This window comes from Piliocolobus tephrosceles, chromosome X (genome assembly GCF_002776525.5).
Source record: "Piliocolobus tephrosceles isolate RC106 chromosome X, ASM277652v3, whole genome shotgun sequence".
NCBI classification, from domain to species: Eukaryota; Metazoa; Chordata; class Mammalia; order Primates; family Cercopithecidae; genus Piliocolobus; species Piliocolobus tephrosceles.
This window is the reverse complement of record NC_045455.1, coordinates 74663916-74689105: the sequence shown is the minus strand read 5'-3', so window position 1 is coordinate 74689105 and position 25190 is coordinate 74663916. Positions and strand designations below refer to the sequence as shown.

At 44.5% G+C, this 25190-nt stretch overlaps 1 protein-coding gene across 1 annotated transcript in view; it reads left to right on the top strand.

The window, feature by feature from the left end:
- Positions 1-10569: 10569 nt before the first annotated feature.
- Positions 10570-25190, top strand: part of DGKH (diacylglycerol kinase eta) — a 204228-nt gene continuing 189607 nt past the window's right edge. Inside the window, exons 1-2 of the mRNA XM_023208912.1 lie at positions 10570-10813; positions 18647-18850. Coding sequence (XP_023064680.1) covers positions 10754-10813; positions 18647-18850 — 264 coding nt within the window. The 5' untranslated portion in view covers positions 10570-10753. The remainder of the gene's footprint in view (positions 10814-18646; positions 18851-25190) is intronic.

Sequence of the window (25190 nt, the reverse complement as noted above, 5' to 3'; positions counted from 1 at the left end):
AGTCTGCCATCAGCCTCACTGGGTGCATGATCTGTGTGAGCACCCACGGGGTTGGGGTTGCATAAGGGACAGGCAGGACTGGGCAGACAGAACGGCATGCAGTTTGTTCTGGGCTCAGGTACAGCTGGAACCCATTTGTGGCACAGGCACGACACAGGAGGTAATACCAGCCAGGCCAGGCCAAGTTCCTGAAGTCCTAGCCCATCATCTGCCTGTGGCTTTCCAGGCTCCTTCTGGGCTAAAAAGGCAGAGAGATGGAGGAGAGAAAGGGGCACCTCAGAATGATTTGCTGGGTCTCTGGTGGGTGAGAAGGTGCAGGAAGCAGGGTCAAAAGAAAGCAAATGAAGAAGTGTCTAGGAAAGGGGGTGTCATGTATGCAAGAGGCTGGTAAAAGGGAGGGACAGACTGGACCCAGCCTGTTTAAGACCTTTGTACTGAGGGCAGCTGCTGTATCCTGGGGCAACAGGAAAGAAAACACACTTTAGCACTGGATTCCAGTCCAGGTCATAACAACAGTTAACATTTGCTGTGCGTTTCTCTTCCTTGTGTCCTTTATTCTTGGCTCTGAAAAGACAGAGTTCTCCAAGTCTTATTCCTCAACCTGCACACCAGAGCTTTCCCCATCGATCAGTCCTCTCTCTTTGCAATGTGCCTTTTTATTCCCCACCTACACTTGCCTAACCACGTTTGTTTCCCTGTGTTGCAAGACAATAATAACCTCCCTCCACAACTTCACCACCCGAGCCTCAAGTGTAGTCCATTCTCCTCCCACTCCTCCCATTACACGGTGATTTCCTGACGTCTTCTACCCCTTTTTACTGGTAAGGAAATTAACCCGTGAGGGGACTTCTGTGCGCTCAGAACTCCACACCTTAGCTCCATTTCCATAAGAGTGCTCCAACCTTGGACAAATTGCTTAATTCCTGACCCTTGGTCTCCTCATCTATAAAATGGGGATAATGATAATCTCCTCATATGGTTGTTCTGATGATTAAAGCTAAAGTGTCACTCATTTAAAAGACAGCTTTAAAAACCTGTTAATGTGCAAAATTTTTTAAAACCTATGGTTTTCTAATTCTAATAGCCACTAAAAGTACATGACTTCTTGCATTAATAATGAGAGGCAATGCTCCCCGAGTAATTTGTGTGACATCAAAGTAATAATCCTCCCATGTTTTTTCCTCTTCAGCTGGGACTTTTATGTGTGTAAAGAACTCTTATATCATGCCAGACATTTTTAGTACAGTCTTTCGCTTCGCCCTCCAAGGGTACCAAGAAATTGGTATTATAATGCTTGTTTTAAAATGGGAGAAACCGCTGGGTGCAGTGGCTCACGCCTGTGATCCCAGCACTTTGGGAGGCCAAGGTGGGTGGATCACCTGAGATTAAGAGTTCGAGACCAGCCTGGCCAATATGGTGAAACTCCGTCTCTACTAAAAATACAAAAATTAGCCGGGCATGGTGGTGCACACCTGTAGTCCCAACTACTTGGGAGGCTGAGGCCGGAGAATCGCTTGAACCCAGGAGACGGAGGTTGCAGTGAGCTGAGATTGCATCACTGAACTCCAGCCTGGGTGACAGAGCGAGACTCTAACTCAAAAAATAAAAATAAAATAAAATAAAATAAAATAAAATAAAATAAAATAAAATAAAATAAAATAGAAGAAGCAACTTGCCCAAAGTCCCGAGGTTAATAAGCAGAAGAACAAGAGTTCTAGCACTGTTTTCTTTAACAGCAATTCCATGCTCTTTTCACTAAGCGCTAGTGTAGCTAGTGTACCTTGGTGACAAAGTGCCAACCCTCACTCTTCTTGCCATGATTCCTTCCTTGCATAGTTTTCCAAAAGAAAAGTGCTCCTAACCCTCTTTGAGAAAACCACTGCGTAAACATTGCTGCATTTCTTGCTTTAGGTTAGTCCCTTAACCTGGCGTGCTTTTGCTGAAGGTCCCTGCCCCTGCTGTCGAAGGCCAAGAACTGGCCACTGCTCCCACTGTGCTCACCAGCCTCCTTGACTCCTGATTCCTTTTCTGCTGATGGGCACCCAGCTTGGTCCTGAGCTGCTTGCCTTGGCGATTCCTTCATTCCCACTGCCCCAGTTCTCAGCAATTCATCTGGGCTTGATTCATGCTATTCAGTTCGACAGCCCCCCTGCTACAATCTAGAACATAGTCCTTTAATGCGGCTGGGCTTCGCCACTGCCCAGATGATGTCTGTTGAATGTAATCTCAGGGATCACGAGAGCTACATTCCCCATCCTTTGCTCTGCTTGCTTGGTGGGAACCCCATTTTTTTTTAGACACGGCCTCGCTCTGTTGCCTAGGCTGGAGTGCAGTGGCATGATCCTGGCTCACTGCAGCCTCCGTCTCCTGGGGTCAAGTGATTTTCCTGTCTCAGCCTCCTGAATAGCTGGGATTACAGATGCCCACCATCACCCCAAGCTAATTTTTGTATTTTTAGTAGAGACGGGGTTTCACCATGTTACCCAGGCTGGTCTCAAACTCCTGACCTTGGGTGATCTGCCTGCCTCGGGCTCCCAAAGTGCTGGGATTATAGGCGTGAGCCAATCATGCCTGGCTGTAACCCCCTGCAGTAACCCAACATTTTGCTGTTGCTTGAATCACAACTAAACCTGTCACATCATATCTTAACTCTAGATCCAATTTTGCACCCTTGCCCAGCCTAGAACAGGGGTCCCAAACCCCTGGGTTGCGGACGGGTACTGGTCCATAACCTATTAGAAACTGAGCTGCACAGCAGGAGGTGTGTGGAGGGGGTGGGTGCGATCACTACCACCTGAGCTCGCCTCCTGTCAGATCAGCGGCAGCATTAGGTTCTCATAGGAGAGCAAACCCTATTGTGAACTGTGCATGTGAGGGATCTAGTTGCACACTCCTTATGAGAACCTAATGCTTGATGATCTGAGATAGAAGAGTTTCATCCCAAAACTATTCCCCACCCCATTGTCCGTGGAAAACTTGTGGAAAAACTGTCTTCCATGAAACTGGTCCCTGGTGCCAAAAAGACGGGACCGCTGCCCTAGCAGAGAGAACCCTACGCCCCTGTCTGTTATTTTGCCTTCTCCTCTGCCCCATTGCTACCTCATTCTCAGGCCCCAAATACATTTTTTCTTTATTTAGGAATTTATATTTTCATAATTGTGTTCTACATTGATTTTTTGTTAACCTAGTTATGAGCATTTATTAATAATTTTCTTCTCTCATTAGCAAAAAATGTTTATTGTGGGAAAACAAAGAATATAAAAAAATCCTACATGTCAAACAAAAACAAGAAAGGAAAAAACACATGAGGATTATGGAATCCAACTGTCCATCACTAATCACTAACCACTTTCCCAGGCTGCAGTCACTGCAACTTCAACCTGCTGGGCTTAAGTGATCCTCCTGCCTCAGCCTACCAAGTAGCTGGGACTGCAGCCACCTGCCACCACACTCCGCTAATTTTTAAACATTTTTAGGAGACAGTAGTTTTCGCCACACTACCCAGACTGGTGAACTCCTGGCCTCAAGCAGCCTCCCACCTTGGCCTCCCAAAGTGCTGGGATTACAAGTGTGAGCCACTGCCCAGGTGGCCAATATATTTTAAATAATTTTAAAGCTTTTTTTCTCTTTATATTAAATGGGATGAGGGCAGGAGAGAAAGATAAGATCATTTGTAGAATTTGCACACCTGAATTGTGGTCTGTAAGAAATCGAGAATATCACTGCACACTTGGCTACATGAAGAACCATGAAGGCCATTCTCACCAAAGACAGCAGGGATAATCTAGCCCATGAGGCTAGAGAATAGTTTGGTTTGTTATGAATCCTCTTTTTGTGTGTTTCAGATTACTTTCATAAAGTAAAATGGGGGCTAAAATGTCCACTCCTTGCTTCAGGTGCATTATTACTAAGATGCCATCTGCTTATGAACCTGCTTCAAGTGCAATCCTCAATTAGAAAGTCTTTATCAGATTATTTCTATGAGAAGGTTTGTTAGACTCCAATATATGCTCCATAAAAGCTCTGGCTGGGCAGTGGAATGCTGCAGCTCTTTGCTTTTCCAGTGTGAGGATTCTATGCCTGTATGTCAGTGGTTACATTCCCCATTGGAGAGAATCCATGGTCTCCAGGTGTTGTGTCAGAGGGAAGGAATATCCTTCTATGCTTGCAGACTGTGCTGATAATGGACCTCTGAGTCCCCAGGAGCATCAATATCAAAACCTACTGAGATACACCAGTGCTGTATTGGATTGTTCCAAAGATGACAGCATGAGCATACATAGTTCATTCCACATGTACTTCTTACAATGTTCCTGACTTCTCCCCCGATAGGTGAGGGTCTATGTTCTATACTCTTCAATCTGGACTAAGTTGTTTTTTTGTTTGTTTGTTTTGTGTGTATGTGTGTGTTTTATAGTTCCAACCAATTCCTTTGGTGGAAGTGATGCTATGTGATTTCTGAGGTGACTTTATAGAAAGGATAGAGCTTTCACCTAGCTCTCACTCTTGACATACACCATAGGAATCCTGATCCTACATGTAAGAAGTCAGTTCAGCTAGTTCAAAGCTATGATGCTGGGAGGAGCTCTCTTGGAGATAGGGAGAGATACCCAAGGCTTCTCAGTTATGATAGCCCTCAGCTGTTTTGAGTCTTCCAGCATCAGCTGCCAGAATATGAGTGAGCCAAGTAAACCTATAGATTCCTGGCAGAGTCAAAAGTAAGACCCCTCTAGATAGGTGGCTCCATAGGGCATGCACTACTTCCATGTGGAACAAGTCTCACTGAGGAGAAGCTCACAGCAAAACATAAAGCTTGCAAGGAAACAAGCCACCACAAATATGACTCAGCAACGGCAACAAAGGCGAGAATTTACACACCCGCAACTCTAGATAATAGAACAACTTGAAACCCACTTCTTTTTTTTTTTTTTTTTTTTTGAGGCGGAGTCTCACTCTGTTGCCCAGGCTGGAGTGCAGTGGCCGGATCTCAGCTCACTGTAAGCTCCGCCTCCCGGGTTTATGCCATTCTCCTGCCTCAGCCTCCCCACTTGTAAATAAATGTGTTTAAAATGTTTAAAAAGACAAACAAAGACTAGACTCTAAGCTAAAGTAAGATATTATGAAAAAAGAATGTGTAAATCTGAAAAATAATGAACATTCTAGAAATGTAAATAAACAAAAAGTCAATGGACATATTAAAGAGTAGACTGAATATAATTGCAAAGAGAATTAGAGAATCAGGTAATAAATATGAGGAAATTACCCAAGACTAGCAAAGAGAAGTAAAAAGATGGAAAATACCAAAGAAAAATGAAGACATGGAGGATAAAATGAGAAACTCCAGCCCACATCTAATAGGAACTCTAGAAGGATAAAACAGAGGAGAATGCATGGAGTAGGGGTGGGGTAAGTAATATTTGAATACATAAGGGCTGACAAATTTCCAGAATTGAAGGATTTGGGTCTTCAGGTTAAAATGCACACCAAATCCTGAACAGGATATCCAAAAACAAAACCCACCTTGACACAATGCAATGATGCAAATATCAACTGAAAAAAGAAAACGTTAACTAGAGAGAGAAAAAAATTTGTAAGTGATAATGAGACTGACTGCAGACTTCTAATCAACAGCAGCAGATGACCAAAGATAATGGAATAATCACTTTGAAATGTTAGTGTCAATAATGTCAATTTAGAATTCCCTAGCTGATAAAATTATTACTCAACAGCATGAGGGAAATGGAGTGAGAGTGATATACAAATATGTAGAAAATTTTACCCACAGACCTTTGGTGAAAGAACTCCTAAAGAATGTGCTTCCTCAAGACAGAAATTGAGCCCAAAAGGAAAGCCTGGGATACAAAAAACAAGCAATAAGAGAAAACATTGGTAAAATATTTTGGTAAATTGAATTAGATAATAACTATAAAAGCAGTAACAATGATGACTAATCAGAAGAGAATTTAAAATAAGAGGGAATTTAAAAGTGCTAGACAGTAATACATAGTTTACATGTGGGGAATTTGAGAGTTAAAATGTTTTCTTTTGTTTGTTTAAGATCTTGAAAAGAAGGGGGAGATATTAACTAAGCTCTGATATTAAGTATAAATGTTAATATTTTAAGGGTAATCACTAAGAATTGAAACAGAAGGTATAAATTTTAAATCAGTAGACGTGTTTAGAAAAGTGAGTAAACTAAAGAAAATTCAATCAATTCAATCAATAAAACAGAAGACAAGACAGGAGGAAAAAAAAGTAAAGAAAAAGAAAGTGAAATAAATACAAAATGAGAATGTGGTAATAAATCCAAAGATAGTCATCATAATGTAACAGAGAGTGCTAGTTTTCAGCAAAATCTGTTATGTCTTCCGTAGTAACAGAATTGTGGTTGGGATATGGCTGGCCAGCTAGTGAACTCATTTTCCTGCTCCTTTGCCGCTAGCTACAGTCATGAAACTAAGTTCTGGCCATTGGGATATGAGCAGGTGAGAAGTGGGATCACTCACTTTTGGGTCTGGGCCTTAGGCAGTTGGGTTTCTGCTCCTTTGTGCTCTCTTCTTCCTTTCTTAAACAGGGTCTCCCTAATCAGCTTTCACCCTGTAGATAAGGGCAATGCTCTAGAAATTGGAACGGCAATGTGGAGCAAAGGAGCCACCCTGAACAACCTGACCACTAATCCTGGCACTGTTCCATGAGAGAAAGCAACACTATGTGTCTGGTGAGGCAGGAGGAAGGATCTTTCTTAAAACAACTTTTTATTCTAATTAACAGACATGATAAATGAAAACAGATGAAAATAGACTACTAAAAGGCAGATGCTCAGAATGGGTCAATAATATAAAAATTCAAGTGTTATTTACAAGACACACTTAAAACGTAATGACTCAGACTGGTTTAAAATAAAGAGATGGAGAGATATTCTTGGCAACCACTAACAAAAATCTACAAAATAGAATCGTACAAAACAGAATTTAAGGGGAAAAACAATGGATTGCTGTTGTAGTCTGTTTCGGCTGCTGTAACAACATACCATAGACCGGGTGGCTAATAAACAACAGAAATGTATTTCTTACAGTTCTGGAGGCTGGGAAGTCCAAGATGCAGATGTGTTGTCTGGTGAGGGCCTGTTTCCTCACAGTCAGCCATCTGCTCACTTTAACCTCACATGGCAGAAGGAGTGAAAAGTCTCTCTCTGGACCTCTTTTATAAGGGAACTAACCCCATTTATGAGGGTTCAACCTCATGACCAAACAGTCTTCCAAAATCCTCACTTTCTTTTCTTTTTTTTTTTTTTGAGACGGAGTCTCGCTCTGTCAACCGGACTGGAGTGCAGTGGCCGGATCTCAGCTCACTGCAAGCTCCGCCTCCCGGGTTTACGCCATTCTCCTGCCTCGGCCTCCCGAGTAGCTGGGACTACAGGCGCCCGCCACCTCACCAGGCTAGCTTTTTGTATTTTTTAGTAGAGACGGGGTTTCACCGTGTTAGCCAGGATGGTCTCGAACTCCTGACCTCGTGATTCGCCTGTCTTGGCCTCCCAAAGTGCTGGGATTACAGGCTTGAGCCACCACGCCCGGCCCAAAATCCTCACTTTCTAATGCCATCACCCTGGGAATGAGGATTTCAACATATGAATTTTGGGGAGACATAAACATTCAGACCATAGAAACAGGCAAATATATAATGACCTGAACTGGGCAAACTGAGTTCGAGTCCTGGCTCTGAAGTTTATACAGTAGAACCTTGGGCAGATTGCTTTATTCCTTTGTGGCTTCAGTTTCCATTTCTATAAAAGGTGATAATAATATATCTTTTGCAGAACTGTCAGAATGAAATGAGATAATGCATGGGAAAATGATTTTCTATAAGCCACAAAAATATAGTAACTCAAGGTACATCACATAATTAATTCATTCCACAAACACTGAGCACCTACTAATCTCAGGAACTGTACTGGGAACTAAGAAGACAAAAGTCAGTCTGTCATAATACTTGCCATCAGAAGACTATACATAAAAACTGAGTTTAATAAAGTCTTCTAAAGCATTATAATTGGGGGAGAGAGAGGCATTTAGTGTAGGGAAAGCGCAGTGAAATCAGTTCTAACCTGCAGCAGGGTCAGAAATGATTTCATAACGAATGTGACTCTCAGGGTGAATCTTGAAAGAGCAGGTAAACTTAGGCTGAGTAAGAGAAAGCACGCTCCATGTGAGCGCACAGCATAAAAATAAGTGGCCCAATAGGGAATGGTGGCGCAAGAAACTCAGTGTTTAAAGAGACTGGAGACTTAGGCCCTGGCTAAGATATTGGGACTTTACCCTGCAGGCTATGGGGAGCCATTGGCAGGGCTGATGTGGGGAATGACTTGGTCAAAAATTTGTATTTTAGAAGGCTTACTTCGGTCACAACGTGAGATGGCAAAGGTGGAGATGCAACAAACTTAGAGGCAGTGAGACTAATAAGGAGAGTAATGTAGTGTTTCAGGGTCTTGAAACAAGAGACCTGAAACTAGGCAAAAAGCAGTGGAATGGAGGGAAGGTGACAGACAGAAATGATAGGTGCATGGATGGGCAGACAGCAGATGAGAGAAGGAAAAGCCTGGGATAATTTCCAGATTTCTCCTTTGGGTGACTAAGTGGATCGTGGTGACATTTACTGAGAATGAGACTAGAGAGAAAAGCCAGCTGGCAGGAAAGTTGAGTTCTGTTTTAGTCAATTTGAGTTTAAGACCGGTGGGACATCTGGGTAGAGATTTCTGGTAAAAAGTTCGTTTTATAGAACTGGAGATGTGGGACAGAAATGGAAATTTATGAGTTATCAGCACATGGTTGGTAACTGAAGCCATGTGAAGGTCTGGATAGACCACTTATTGTGCCTAGGCAGCATTAGAGACAGACTAAGACAAGACCATTTAGGCTCTCCAACATGTAAGAAGTGGGGTAGCAAGAAAAGGTTAGGAAACACGGAGATCGAGAGCCAATGGAAGGGATGGTTTCAAGAATAAAAATCTGGGCCAGGCGCATCGGCTCACTCCTGTAATCCCAGCATTTTGGGAGGCCCAGACCAAAAGATCGCTTGAGGCCAACTTGGGTAACATAGTTAGTCCCCCCTCGTCTCTACTAACAATGAAACAATTAGCTGGACTTTTTGGCGCCGGTCTGTAATCCCACCACTGGAGGGGCTGAGGCGGGAGGATGGCTTGAGCCCAGGAGGTCAAGGATACAGGGAGCCGGGATCGCGCCACTGTACTCCAGCTTGGGCGACAGAGCGAGATTCTGTCTGAAAATAAATACATAAATAAATAAAAATCTGATCGACAATGCAAATGCCGCAAATAGGTCAAGTAAGACGGGCATTGGAAAATATCCAATGGTTTAGTGGATTTTCAAAACTACGAGGTGACTTTTGTCAGTGCAGTCCCTGTGGAACAGCAGGCACAGAAGTCGGTTTGCAGGATCCTGAAGAATTAGTGGGCTGGGGACAGGTTAGATCAGTTAAGTGTTTTTGACTTGCCGATTTGTTTTTAAAACTTGCGAATGCATTTGACATGATGGCATCATTGAGGGTCCTGAAAAGATGTTGAAAGAACGAACCTGAAAGCCCAGGAGGGAGAATAACCTGTGTAAAGCCAGTCACACTTGGACTGGAACTAGATGAAAATCGCTTTCAATGCCAAGATGATCCGAAACGCTATCTGAAACGCTTTTACAAAGGGCAGGAGGAGACTTGCTGTTTATTGAGCGCTCACTGAGAGCCACCCCACGTCCTAATTTGAGTCTAGGGATAAAACTGGAAGACAGATCAACTCCTTAGCCGGTTCTTTCCATGAAAACGTTGATAATGAATTTAAAAAGCACTACCTCAAGTTTAACCTCTCCTGTAGTTGGTAACCCATCTGCATTCTTTAAAACGTCACAAGGAAGAAACCGTGCCCGCAGCAGCTTGCCCTGGAGCGCAGCTGGAGTGCGGCTGAGTCTTCGCTCCGCTGAAGCCGGTTACTGTCCAGTGGGATTTCGTTCAAGCTTCAGCACCCCCAGGAGGGGAGGCGCCTGCAGCGCGGGCCGCCAGCGTTTGGAGGGAGGCGGGCGCGGGTTGCAGGCACCAGGAGACTGCAAGAGCGAGAGACAGGGGCGTTGGGAGGCGTCTCCCGGGACCCGTGTGTGCTCCCGTCGCCAGCGCGGTGGCCAGCCTAGCCCAGCCCAGCCAGGGCTTTCCTCGCCACTCTCCGCGCGCCCGGCCCCTGGGGAGGCCGCTCCTCTCCGCTCGTCCGCCCGGTGCCCGTGACCACCCGGCGGCCGCTTTCGGTTCCGCGCCTTATAAGGCCTGACAGGGGGGTCACGTGCGTCCCGGGCCGCCCGCCGGGAGGAGGGGGCGGCGGGGGGGGAGGGGCGGGCAGCGGGGAGGAAAAGGGGAGGGCGCCGGGGGCGGAGGAAGGAGCGAGGGGCGGATTCTGCGCCCGTGGGAGGCGGCGGCGGCGGCGGGGAGCGGACCGTTCGGAGCCGCGCAGGGGAGCGGGACCGTGGAGAAGGAGGAGGCGGCGGAGGAGGAAGGGACCGGCGCGGGGGCGGGAGAGCGCGGCGGAAGCCGGAGTCGGCGGGTGGGCCGGTGGCTGGCCCTGGGCGGGCAGCCGGGGCGGCGGCGGCTGCCGAGAGGGACCGCGGCGAGGGAAGCGCATCCAGCAGCCCCGGCGCAGCGGCGGCGGCGGCGGGGACTCGGGTCCGCGCGCCCGGGCGGCCGGCGGGCGCGGGCCGGCGCGATGGAGCCGCAGCACGTGCGCCCCGCGCCTGGCGCCCACAGCCCAGCGTGGGAGGAATCGGTGGGTACCGCGCCCGCGCCCACCCCCTCCTGCTTCTCCTCTGCTCCCCCCGCCCGGGCCGGGTTCCGTTCAGGAAATGGCCCGGGATGAGGTCCCCAGCTGCTTCCCAGCCGGGGCAGCGCTTCCTCCGCCGCCCGAGCTCCTCCTCGCGCGCCGCCTGGAGCGCCTTTGTCCGGCTGATCGAGGCTCTCCGCGAGCAACCGCTGGCGAACCGCTGGCGACGGCCCTGCGAGGACCGTTTCCCTGCTTCCTCGACTCAACTTTTCACTTGCTTTGAGAGCGTGGAATGTAGGCGGGGGAGAGGAGAAGCCAGGCTGCACGGTCGGCGTGGGGAGTCGGAAGAGCCCGGTTTTCCCTGCCGAGACCGCGCCCTGGTCGTCACCTGGGCGCGCAGGTTCCCGGGGACCCGCGCCGGGAGAGGGTGAGCGCGGCGTGGAGCCCAGAACCACGCCTCCGACTCCTGCCCGCCGCTAAAGCTTGGGCGTCTGGAGGGTGCAACGGGTTTTGCCGGGGACGAAGCTGAAAGCTGACTTCGCTTTCGCCTGGGATTTCGCTGCACACGCAACGCGGAGGTTGAGTAATTTTAGGAGCCAAGAGTAGTGTGTGTGCATGTCTTATGTGTGCAAGGATAAGGAGGAAGAGACCGGGGGGCTTTGGATTTGTTCCCTCAAACTCCCTCAACTTTCTTCTTTCTTCCGATTCTAACAGAACCGTCTCACATCCTTCCAGGGATTCCACCCCGGAATCCCCCTCTCTCACTCAGAGCTCTGGAAGCCTGTGTGGGCTGCCTTTTCCCTGGCGTCGAATTTTGGCTCTCCACGCCCTGCCTCGATGTTTGCTACTCCTTCTTGGTTGACATTCTGAGCCAGTCTGAAAAGCCCCGTCCGAAATTTCTGGCCTTACCCGTGTTCCGGTCAACGTGTTCGGATGCTGGTTTCCCAGGGACTCTCCGAGTCTGCTCAGGCTGGCCCTCTGCCTGTTGAGAGCCGCTAGGTCAGGTGCCAGGGCTGGCTGTCCTTTTTCTTTTCTAAGTATATACGCTGTCAGCTACTTTGCTCAGAGTACGTTTCTCGGCTTGATTCCTGACCTTTCAGAAGCGTCCTTCGACTCTGATCCCTCTGCATCTGCAGCTGTCTTTGCTTTCGTGAATTTAAATATGTCGTCAGGTTGCCCATCTGCTCATGTTTCTTCCATTGTGGTTATCACGGGGCCTTAAGCTAGTCTCCAGATTAAAAATACAATCCAGGTTTGAAGTTTAAGTCAAAGATCATTGAGAACTAAATTCAGTGACTTTACTTTTAAACTTTCCTGTAGGAACCTGGATACTTTAAGCCAACACCAATCACAATGGAAATATCCGAGTGTATGTTATTTTCCTTTAGGCTGCTGATGTCAGAACTACTTGACATTTAGAAGATTAGAGAAAGAAGTTTTTTTTTTTTTTTTTTTTTTTTTTGCTTCTCTAAAGTGACAAGTGAAATGCTCATTTATTTTCCACAGAAAATATTCAGTTCCCAGTCTTAGCACTGGAGCTTTTAAAACTAGAGCCCTAACATAAATGTGTGAATGGACTGCAATACTTTATCCAGACCGCAGAACCATCTTTTAAAAATTAGGTTTATTTTCTTTAAACACTGAAGACCTTTTCATTTGCTCTGCACCTATTTTCATTCCGCACCTATTATGTTCCAGGACTGTTGGATAGCAGTTACCAACAACAGAGAGACAGATCCTTGACCTCAGAAAGCTGACGTTCTTAACTAAACAGAATGTCTTGTTTCATATATGTTAATGGTTTACAATCAGAAAGTCACAGAAAATACATTCAGAGATCATCGGTGTGAGGCTTCAAATAATACTTTTCACAAGCGACTTCATTCTAAACCCTGTGGTCACACAGATATGACCAAGTCCATCTAAGAACTAACGAGGGGAATTCTCATTTAACTTCTTAAAAAAAGACAATTTATCCAAATTACTAAAAAGTGGCATATAAAGATAAATGTGGGATACATTAGGGAAAAAAGTGTTTAAATGTTAAATCTTCCAGGCATTTGGAGCAAGGGGAAGGGGGATGGAGAGACAGTTTAATCTACATATGTTTTGAAGGGACACAAAATCCATCAGAATTGGGGATTTGTGACCTTTTTTGGGGTTAACAATCCCTTTAAGAATCTAATCAAAGCTATGGACCCTCTTTCCCTCAAACATGCACTAATGTGACATACATGTTACATACATATGTTTTATATATGTATTTGTGTATATATATGTAAAACATTTTAATACAATTTCAAGAGTATCACAGATTTCTTTAAGACCAATCTGTGGATCCTCAAGGACCTCAGGTTAGAAACACCTGCTTTGACTTGGACTCTATTTCAAAGTTTTTTTTTAATTTAAAAACTTTTTTGTTTATTTTTTTTTTTGAGACAGGGACTTGCTCTGTGGCCCAGGCTGGAGTGCAGTGCTGTGATCGTAGCTTACTGCAGCCAGGAACTCCTAGACTCGAGGGATCCTCCCGCCTCAGCCTCCTGAGTAGCTAGGACTACAGGCACATGCCACCACGCTAGGCTCATTTTGGATTTTTTTGTAGAGGTGGGATCTACCCAGGCTGGTCTCAAACTTGTGGCCTTCAGGGATCCTCCTGACATGGCATCCCAAAGAGCTAGGATTACAGGTCAGAGTTTATAAAATTTGCTTTTTAAATTCAAATATAGGCAACTTAATGCTTTACCATAAAAGTATGCTCATTTACATTTATGAAAAGAAATGTTCAATACTCAACAATATTGAATACGCTTAATATTCATTCTGTTCAATAATGAACAGATCCTGTTGCATTATCCCTTACGGGATAACATAAGGGCATGTACATATAACAACAGCATACGTGTAACCATTTACTCTCCTCATTGTTTGAGACAGTGTCTCACTGTGTCACCCAGGCTAGAGTGTAGGGGCCAGATTCTCAGCTCACTGCAACCTCTGCCTCCTGGGCTCAAGCAGTTCTACCTCAGCCTCCCAAGTAGCTGGGACTATAGGTGCTTGCCACCATGCCAGGCTAATTTTGGTATAGATGGGCACGGTGGTACGCACCTATAGTCCCAGCTATGTTGCCCAGACTGGCCTTGAACTCCTGGGCTCAAGCAGTCTGTCCCACCTCAGCCTCCTAAAGTGTTGGGATTACTGGCATGAGCCACTTCACCTGGCCTGTTCTTACTCATTTTTGATGGAACCTAAAACATGATCGTGTGATTCTGCATGGAACTATTCATGCAGAAGAGCAAACACAGTATCAGGAATTGATGATGACAAACAGTAAAGAGAACAGCACTTTTCTTTCTTTTTTGTTTTTGAGACAGAGTGTCGCTCTGTTGCCCAGGCAGGAGTTCAGTGGTGCCATCTTGACTCACCGCAACCTCCGCCTCCTGGATTTAAGCGATTCTCCTGTCTTAGCCTCCCGAGTAGCTGGGATTATAGGCGCCTGCCACCATGCCCGGCTAATTTTTTGTATTTTTAGTAGAGACGGGGTTTCACCTTGTTAGCCAGGATGGTCCCCATCTCCTGACCTTGTGATCCACTCACCTCAGCCTCCCAAAATTTTGGGATTACAGGGGTGAGCCACCGCACCCGGCCCAGCACTTCTTTCTTAAAATGCAGCCATGTTGAGCTGTTGCTGAACTTTACCACACGATTGGGAGATGAACTGAAGTTAGTTAAGTGAACCATTTAAATAAACGATCCGCCTTATTCTGGCTAAGTCATTGTCCTAAAGAAGATAAATTTTAGCATTCTAAGTTTCTGTGTATTTTCTTTAATGCTAGCTTTGAAATGCAATCAAATTTCGTGGAAATAGAGGCATAACCTAAATTTCTAATCAATTAAAAAATACTTTAGTGGTGGACATGGGTGGGTAGAAAGATATTTAGCCAAACAAGCCTTACGGGGGGGAAATAGGTAGTTAGAATTCTAGCCAACACTTCAAAAATGTGGAAGTACTTACAAAATAGTCCTTAGTTGGGGGATGCTAGAGTACACTTACAAAATTTGCTTTTGGTGCAGTGGCTCACGCCTGTAATCCCAACACTTTGGGAGGCCATAGTGGGAGGATCTCTTGAGGCCAGGAGTTTGAGACCAGCCTGGGGAAGATGACCAGACCATGTTTCTAAAAAACAACAACAACAACAACAACAACAGAACTAGCCAGGCCTGGTGATGCATGTCTGTAGTCCCAGCTATCCTGTGACTACCCTGGGAGGCTGATGCCAGAGGAGCCTTTGAGCCCAGAGTTTAAGGACGCAGTGAGCTGTGATTGGCCATTGCACTCCAGCCTAGGCAAGAGAGCAAGAACTTGTCGCTAAAAAAAGAAAAAAAAAATTGCTTTATTTTGAAATGGTTTTATACTAGTTAGTGCTGATAAAACTATCCAGGTCTAAAGGAAAATTAGAAAGGAAAGAGTTTCAGAGGATAGGGCCAAAATATAAATGAGAGGTTTATAAACATCTTTGCATTAGGTCTAGATGATGAAAGGTTTTTGCCTCAGGTACAAGGATGACCATATGTATATGCAGTTACTATCACGATTAATCCCCAAATCTTTTTCATTCAGGTAACAACTAAGGAAATGGTAGTAGGTTAAAAGTTTTGAATGTTAAATTCGGAATATGTAGCAAATAGCATGTTCTTAAGTTTTAATTAAGGCAGTTTCTCAATGCCTGTACTTGGTCAGCCTGCAGTATTCTTTGATTGCATGGTTCCTTATTGATTAGGAACACAAGTCCTAGAACACGGCTATATTTTAAGTGCTGACTTGAGCTCTTCAGGATATAAAATGTAACATTCTGTGTATTTATGGTATAATATTTAAGATAAAACCATAGAACATATGAGATTTAAAAGTTGCCAATGGGTATAAAACCCCTTTTGTTATGAGTAGTGATCAGTAAAAATATAATTCAAAATACCTCTGTAGAAAATAATACACTAATATTCATAAAGTTGGTATCAGCATGAAATTTGGCTGTGACTTACACATCTTCAGTCTAATAGGTGTTCTTTATTTTAGTGGGCCAGGATCTCTATTAAGTAAAAACCTAATGTAACTACCACCTATTTCCATTTCATCCTAAATGCAGTGTCTACACAGCTTATGTTCAAGTCTTTAATAGTGTGTTTGTCATATGTTCTGAACAGAGATTTCAAAGTAACAATAAAAATGTAAGATGTGTCTAAGCAATTATTGGAAAATCTGAAATCACTAAGTAAGGAAAAGATCAAGGAATTCTTATAAATCAAATAAATACTGTAAGATACCTCATATTTGGAATTGTTTCAGTTGCTATTTTGAGCTACATGGTTGAAATGGTTGGAAAGATTGAGACCTTGATGTTGTAATACTTTTAAAGAAGGTGAAGTACATTGCAGGTACACAGTGAACAAATTAGATATTCATTCTAAAAACTTCTAATTTACAGATAAGACCGAGAAGAGGGTAGTAAGTCAGGTATCTTAAATAATGGATTGGTTGAAACTGGCTCTTCAGAAGAGGTGATTGCAGAAGTGCAAAGCTGGCTCTGAGGTTAAATCTTTATGAGAAGGGAATACCTTTACTCTGAAGTATTAATGGCTCAGCTCTGGGATATGAAACATTTTAAGTATCTTTAAGCAATCAGTGTCTGAATCAAAGGGTGAGGTGTGTAATCTAACCTCTTAAAATCACAAAATCAGCGTGGGCATGAGATAATGCCTTTCAGTTTAATCACTCGCTGCCTGGATTCTGGAAAATGTTGCTGTATAAAACAAAGTATGAATAGAAGTATATGGTAACTGACAGACTGACTTTTGTTATACAGTGTGGTCAAGTGAATAGAACATTAGAATAGTAACCGCATGATTTTGACTTTGGTCAGTTTGTAATTTGGGGCCTTAGTTTCTTTACATTAAAAGAGAGGACTAAACTAAGTTTATTCTTTCAAAAGACCCTGTACTAGGTGTCCTTGTCTACGTTTCCAAAATATTGGGCTTGTCCATGACCAAACAGGTGGGGATGAAGGCCATTATTTTGATTATTTTTCTCTTTTAAGAATTTCCAGAAATATGTTCTTTGCAGATAAAGAATTACACATTTGTAGAGCTCTAAGCGCTCTTAAAATTCATTTTGCCCAACTCCTTCCTTTCCTGAAGGAGTCAATATTAGCTGCAGAAATAGCTTCTCTGTTATTATTACATAGCAGCAGTCTGCTGTCTTTAAATATTTGAACTAAACACATTTTACATCTTAATGAATTTAATTTACAATGTGATGTCCAGTATTGGGATTGCATACTATTTCTTAAAACTTCTTAGAACTGTTAGCTCCAATAAATCAAATTTCTTTTTGAGAGTAAGACTGCAAGTTAAAAAAAAAAAAAAAAACAACAGAACCTTAGCTTGGAGGAACCTTAAAGGTCATGTCAACTGAAAAAATACGAAAGGAATGGGTACTGAAAGGCATGAACATGATAACGGAGATTGACTGCTTTCTCCAGGTGGAGAGACTCCACAGTCTGGCAGGGACTTTTTGTCCTGTTTAAAAATATAGCTAACACCAGTTTGGTGTTCTCTTTGGATGACAAGAGGGATCTGTCGTTTTAGTGTCTTCTCCCGCAGCCCTCTCACACCTGTGAGGCTTCTTTGACGTTGAGCGTGCACAACCCGCTGCCAGTCCGCGGTTCCCAAGTGCTCGCGCAGCCAGCTCGCAGGGGAGTTGTGCGCGGTGGCTACAGCCTGTTGATCCCATTTCCTCTTGCTCTAGTCGGGGCTAGGGAGTGGCTCTGCCAGGACTTCCAAGGCTTTTTGTCTCGGGTACTGGTGTTCGCATGGCTCGAGTGTATTGTTTTCTTCCAGGCAATCTCGGTTAGCGCTTCAGCTTAGACAGTTCTTGGGCATTCTGTCGTCTTGGGCTGCGTGTAGTCTCTTGTTTCTGCGCTTTCTCCACGCCCTTCCCAGTTTCCTGTTAGCCGAAGGGGATCGCTCTTTCTGAACGAAAAGTTCTCAGAGCGGAGCTGAACCTCCCGGAAAATGCTCTTCTCTTCCGTGTGCGCCGGATGGGGGTGGGGGTGGGCCAGAAACTGAACGCCGCAGTCGGGAGAGCTGAGAGGATCGGACGGCCCTGGCGGAGGCGGGAGAGGTACGGTCCTCGGAGTGGGGCTGGGGGGTCAGGAGACCGACGAGGGGCAGCGCCCGACTGTCTTGGGGGCAGAGGGGACTTTTATTCAGCTGGAACCGCGCGGCGAGGCCCAAGTGTCTCTGGAGAGATTCGGGGTCCAGGAGGTGGCGGGTGCACCCAAGGGTGCCGGGAGGAAGCTGCAGGTTTCCATTCTTCCCCAGGGATCGGTGTTGCCCCTGCTGCACAGAAGTGAGAGGGGGTGTGCGGGCATCGCCACTGCGGGGTGGGCTGCAGAGGTTTCCTGCCTCCCCCACGCTCCTGTCCATCCTGGGGACCCCAGATCGTAGAGGGAGTGGAAGAGACGTTGTTCCAAACCCTGTCACCCCATCCTCTCTACCCGCGCTGGTCCTATCCAAGGCTGGGTGCGTAGGGGTCCCAGGCGGGCGGGGGTCAGCGACCCCTGTGCCCCACCGCGGCCGCCGCTCCGGCGGGAACCAGGCGGAGGAGCCGGGCGGACTCCTGCCTGGAGGGCTCCTGTCCCGGGCGACCCTTCCCCCGCGGGGGTAGCTGGGGAACGGAAGATGGCGGCGGCGGCCGGGCGCGGGGTTCCGGGCTCCGCTTGGGCAGAACCCACCCGCTGACCGCCGCCGCCGCCCCCGGCGGGCGGTGCTGTGTCCCTGCAGGAGTCGGAGAGGATGGCAGGGGCCGGAGGCCAGCACCACCCTCCGGGAGCCGCTGGAGGAGCGGCCGCCGGGGCCGGCGCCGCGGTCCCCTCCGCCGCTGCCTCGGCGGGGCTGGGAGAGGATTCGTCTGACAGCGAAGCGGAGCAAGAGGGACCCCAGAAACTGATCCGCAAAGTGTCCACCTCCGGGCAGATCCGGACCAAGGTAGGGCGGAGGAGGCGGGCCTGAAGGCCGCGTGGAAAGCGGGAGGTGGAGAGGGCGCGGGGGCGCTGGAGCGCTGGAGCGCGCCGGGCGATCCCGGGAAGGCGGCGAAGGCGGGGAAGGCGGGGAGGGCGGGGGGGGCGGGGGGGGTGGGGCGGGGCGGGGCCCGGGGGGGGGTCGCTGGACCGGGGTGCTGGGGCTAGGATTCCCGGCTAGCGTGCGGTAGGCTGCGAGCCTGGGCTCCCGGGGAATTCGGCTGGTAGAGGCGGGTGCAGGGAACCCGCGGCTCGGCGGGAGCGTGGGAAAAAGCTGACGTGCAGTCGCGAGTTCCCACTTAGGGAACTTAAAAGGAGAGTTTCAATTTTTCTTCCCCTGCTGTTCTGGGGAGCGTGCCCGTGTGCTGGCCAACCAGCCCGCGCTGCAGTGAGCCCTGCTGCTTTCCCTCTTAGGCCCACTCAGAGGGTGGGTGGGAGGTGGCACCGGTCAGCCTTTCCTGCCTCTCTGCCTCCTGCTGCATGCAGTCTGGGAGGCAGAAGCCCCAAGGCAGGCCAGTGGGACATGATGCTCGAGGCTTAACCGCACCCTGCGTGGCTCCAAGGGCTGGCCTGGCTTTCTTGTCACAGGTTCCCGCCAAGTGCAGGGTTCAGAACCATGCATCTGTGGTTCTTTTTAATAATGAAAAGTTATCTCTGTGTTATGTGGACATTAAAATGGTGTATTACTCTTGTTAATGGAGCTTGTGCTGTCGACCTGTGAGGTCTCAAAGTTAATTTTTAATTTGATCATGAACATACACAAAGCAGATGCTTATGGGCAGTAAAGGATTTTTATATATTCTAATTTTTATCGTAGTTTAAAAATCTTCACAGAGTCTGTTTCCAGTAGGGAACTTTAATGAGGAATTTGAAAAGGGAACCAATAAAATCGTTGGCTTTGGGTACCGTCTTTAAAAATAAATTTGCAAAAAATTCATTCTACACCTATTTTTATGAAAAAATTTTCCCTAAAGTCAATGAACTCCTATTTGGAAAAATAATTTTTATTTAATGCCTGTAGAGGCAGGTCACGGTGGCTCATGCCTGTAATCCCAGCACTTTGGGAGGCTGAGGCAGGCGGATCACTTGAGGCCAGGAGTTCCAGACCAACCTGGCCAACATGATGAAACCCCATCTCTATTAACTACAAAAATTAGCTGGGCTTTGGGGAACGCACCTATGATCCCAGCTCCTCTGGAGGCTGAGGCAGGAGAATCGCTTAAACCCAGGAGGCAGATGTTGCCGCGAGCAGAGATTGCGCAACTGCACTCCAGCCTGAAGGACAGTTAGACTGTCCAAAAAAAGCTAGTGGATTAATGTTTGTATTAAGCTGCCTCCTTATTTTCTGAAATACATATGTGTAAGAACAACACACAAGAACAACCGTTGACAAGACACACTTATTAGAGAGTTAGGGATTCAGTCACCTTAGTTAAGAGTACATCTTGTAACTCCTTTTAATAGTGACTTTTTGAGTTTGTAGTAAATTAAGAATATGACATTTAATGTGTTTTTATAAGATTAAGGCTAAAAAGTTAGGGACTTTTTCCTAAAAGTGTTTTTAACATTTCAAATCTTAATTCTGAAAAAAGTTCATAAAACTGTGTTAATGATGGGCAAAATGGCAGGTTAAGGAAAAAAAAAATTGTATGGAAGCCAGGCATGGTGGCTCACGCCTGTAATCCCAGCACTTTGGGAAAACAAGGTACCTGAGGATCACTGGAGCCCCGGAGTTCAAGGCTGCAGTGAACTGAGATCGTGCCATTGCACTCCAACCTGGGCAATGAAATGAGACTCTGTCTCTTAAATAAACAAGCAAACAAACAAACGTGTATGCTATATGTTTATATGAAATGATCAAAATTCCATGCATACTTATATCAGGATTAACCAGTAGATTTCTACTGTTCGAAAGAAAACTGAGAGATGACTCTAAATTGAATTGAATCACGTCAAACAACAAATTTGTTGGGAGTACCACTATATTTTATAGGTTTCATGCGCTCATTGTAATAGCTAAGATTATATGCTTATGGAGACTAAAAGTAAATTTAAAAAGCACATTATTTGTGATTTTCTGTCTTTCCAATAAAAACATTTAGCATATACATTTTGCCATGATGAGAGATAATTTTTGATTATGAAATGAAATATTGCTTGAATTTCAAAAGTGTATTGAATGTCAGAAATTCTGCATTTTACACTTTCTCATATGTTAGAGAGCATGTAAGTTCATCAACATTTTCATATATGAACACCTGAGATCAGGGTATAAGATTTCTGAGACTAGTGAACTTCAACCTCATACCCCATCTCCTGCAATTGGACTGTTCATGTATGTCACAGACTTCAGCATTTATGTCTTTTATCACATATACTGATATGTGAAGAAAGTGAGAGCAATAGGGGGAATTTATAGAATGAGAACTACTAAATTTAACGTTGGTTCCAAGTCTTCAATTATGATTCAGATGAGAATTAAGGGAAGGATCTTTAGAAAAAGACAAATACTTTCTGTGTCCCTGCACAGGTGTGTAAGATGGGAGCTCCTGGAGGAGAGGTAGGCCCTAAGATTAGCTCAAAGCCCAGTCTTTCTTTTTTTTTTTTTTTTTTTTAGATGGAGTTTCACTCTTGTTGCCCAGGCTAGAGTGCAATGGTATGATCTCTGCTCACTGCAACCTCCGCCTCCCAGGTTCAAACGATTCTCCTGCCCCTGCCTCAAGCCTCCCCGGTAGCTGGGGTTACAGGCATGCGTCACCACGCCCAGCTAATTTTTTATTTTTAGTAAAGACGGGGTTTCTCCATGTTGGTCAGGCTGGTCTTGAACTCCCGACCTCAGGTGATCCGCCCACCTCTGCCTCCCAAAGTGCTGGGATTACAGGTGTGAGCCTCGGCGCTCAGCCCCGGTCATTTTTAAGACAGCACAAGCAGTTCTTGCTCATCCATCCTGCTTTGTCAGTAGGTCAAAACTGGTCAAATATGGAATGCTTCATATGGTTCAACCTAATATGTCATCATTTAACTAACCAGTTCTTTGCAGAAGTAAATATGGGTTGTTTTAGGACAGTACACTAATCTCAGCTTTTTCATAGTGGATTTGATGACTTTTTAAGTAAAGAATGGAACTGGTATTGCTTTTGAAATCAGTGTGGCTTAATAAAATCCTCATGTATATTTTAGCACCCTCATCATAACTCCATACAGTATACTTTTTGTTCCCCTTTTCATTTTCCATTTATTCCTGGTTTCATTGTATGTCTATGCTGTCCTCTCTACTATTTTCCTCTTTCTCTGTTTTGAACTTTTTCCTTTCTCTGAATAACCTAAGTGGAATTTCAGGTGGTCTCATCTAGTCACTCAGGTGCTAGACACTGAATGATTTTATGGCTGCCTTTATTTCCCAAAGACAGAAAGTCACTTATGTCCAAAAGTGAAAGTGGTACTGATGTAGGAAGGCCAAAATGGAGTCCTAACACCTGTCATATGTCTTCCTCCTCTTTACCTTCTTGAGTTTTTGGATTTGCATTCAGACGTACTGTTGTAGAGAATTTCACAGTTATTTACTGAGAATAAGACATTTTTGAAACAATGCTAATATAGATTCAGACAAATTGGGTTTTGAGGATGAATGTGAAAGAAGCTTTGCGTGCTTTTTGTTGGCCTATGAATACTGCAACCTTTCATTTTATGGGAATGACTGGAAGAAACTTGGTCAGGCTTACAGCCTAGGATTGTTCAACAATCATAAACCAAACAGTATAAACAAATGGTAACCATCTCAATGACTTTTTCTGCCCTTAGGTCATCTCTGCTAAGGTTAAACTGCATGTGTCAAAAATACTTCCTGATGAGGTTTATTGTGTTCTCATTTATTTATTTATTTTTGACATTCATATGTCTTCTTACAGCTAATGGCCACAAATGAGTCTCTAAATTTAGGTAAAACATACCTAAACACAAAAGATATTCAGAATTTTGCATCAACATTTTATCTAGGCTGAAGGCAGTGGCTCATGCCTGTAATCCTACCACTTTCAGAGGCCAAGGTAGGACAATCAGTTGAACCCAGGAATTCAAGACTAGCTTGGGCAATAGTGAGACTCCATCTCAAAGAAGAAAACAAACCCAAAACAAGACCAAAAAACACACCAGTATTCTATCTGGATTAAGATATATTTTTGGTGCAGCAAACCACCATGACACATGTATATCTATGTAACAAACCTGCAGGTTCTGCACATGCAACGCAGAATTTAAAGTAAAATAAAAGAAATAAAACAAATCTTACTGCTACTACTAATTATATATATATATAACTGTGTGTGTATATATGTGTGTGTGTGTGTATATATATATATATATATTTTTTTTTTTTGAGACGGAATCTCACTCTGTTGCCAGGCTGGAGTGCGGTGGCACGATCTCGGCTCACTGCAACCTCTGCCTCCCGGGTTCAAGTGATTCTCCTGCCTCAGCCTCCCGAGTAACTGGGACTACAGGCACACGCCACCACGCCCAGCTGAGTTTTTGTATTTTTAGTAGAGACGGGGTTTCACCATGTTGGCCAGGGTGGTCTCGATCTCTTGACCTCGTGATCCACCTGCCTTGGCCTCCCAAAGTGTTGGTATTACAGGCGTCAGCCACCACACCCAGCCAAAAACATGTATTTTTAAGCCCAGTAAGGATAATGATCACATTCTTCAATTGATATCTTGGTTTCAATTTAATATGAAGGATGTATAAATAAACTCCTGTTCCTTTATGGTAAGGCAGTATATGAAAATATTGATTTGCATTTTTCACTGCCTTATACAATTTTAATTTGTGCCATTAAACGTTATCTTTCATCACAAACGCTAGGTGAAGTATACTGGAGAAGACTTGCTCTGTGTTTTTGAAATTGTAGGTGGCAGCCCATTACTGGGTTCATGATGGTTCATGGCCAGCATTTAAAAGAGAAGCAGAATAAATTAGGAAATATTATTTATTAGCTAGAGTTCTGAGTGGAAACATGGGAATCATAATGATCCAAATAGATGGGAAACAGAAACATGGCCAGAAGAATATTAGGAAATGAGAGTAAAGTGATACTGACAGGTTTATTGCTCTGAAACTCAATATGAAATGAGAAGCAAGTAGGAACTTTTACATTTTGATAGGTGGTGAGCAGAAGGATATCTCAAGCAATTAACACACATTCAGGCCAGAAGTTGGCTAACTTTTCCCATAAAGGGCCAGATAGTAAATAGTTTAAATTCTGTGGGCCATAATGTGTCTGCTGAAGTTATTTAGCTCAGAGAATGGAGGTTACTAAGAAGGGGAGGGTGCTGGGGAGAACTGGAGAACTCCAGAATGATTCTGGAGAATAAGTTCTTATTCTGGAGAATAGAAGAAATTCTTTTGTACAACAAAGTGACTGTAGTTAATAATAAAGCATTGTATACTTAAAAATTGCCAAGAATAGATCTTAAATATTCTCACCCGCAAAAAATTAAGTATGTGAGCTGATGGATATATTAATTTGCTTGATTTAATCATTTCATAATGTATACATACATGAAAAATCACTCCATGTACCAGAAATATATAAAATTTTTATTTGTCAGTTATACCTTAGTAAAAAAAAGAAAAAAATTACTCTACTTTACCATTGTAGTATCAAACAGCCATAGACAATACTTTAAGTGTTGATGTGTTCCAACAAAACTTTATTTAAGGACACTGAAATTTGAATTTCATATAATTTTCATGTGCTAAGAAATATTATTATTCCTCTTTTTAAGAAATCAATTTGAACATGTGAAAACCTTAGCTCGTTGACTGTATAAAATCAGGCGGCCGGCAGGATATGGCCCATGGATATAATCTGTGGGCTGTAGTTTGCTGGCACCTGTGTTAGAAAAAGGAAGGTAGTATAGTTAGGTTTGCCAAGCATTGCAAAGTTAAGGTGCTGTTAAATCTGATCCACATTTAAGGGACCAAATAAAGCTAGATTTCAGTCCATTTAAAAAATCTCATCTTTGTAGAACATTTTATTTTTAGCTTGGTTTGCGTCTTTGCTTCCATTTTAATGTGAACTAAATATAGACTGGAAATTCTGACTCTCAGTACGGTAATATATGGTATAACAGCTTTCTTTCCATTTTGATTACAAGTTAAACATGATATCCCATTATTAAAGATAAGAGACGTAATAAATAATTTGCTAAACCTTTACATATAACTTAAAGATGCCTTATTTTAAAGTATCTAAATTTAGAACTCTTTCATTTAGTTTAAGTTTGCTTGTTTGCTATTGTGGTAAAGAG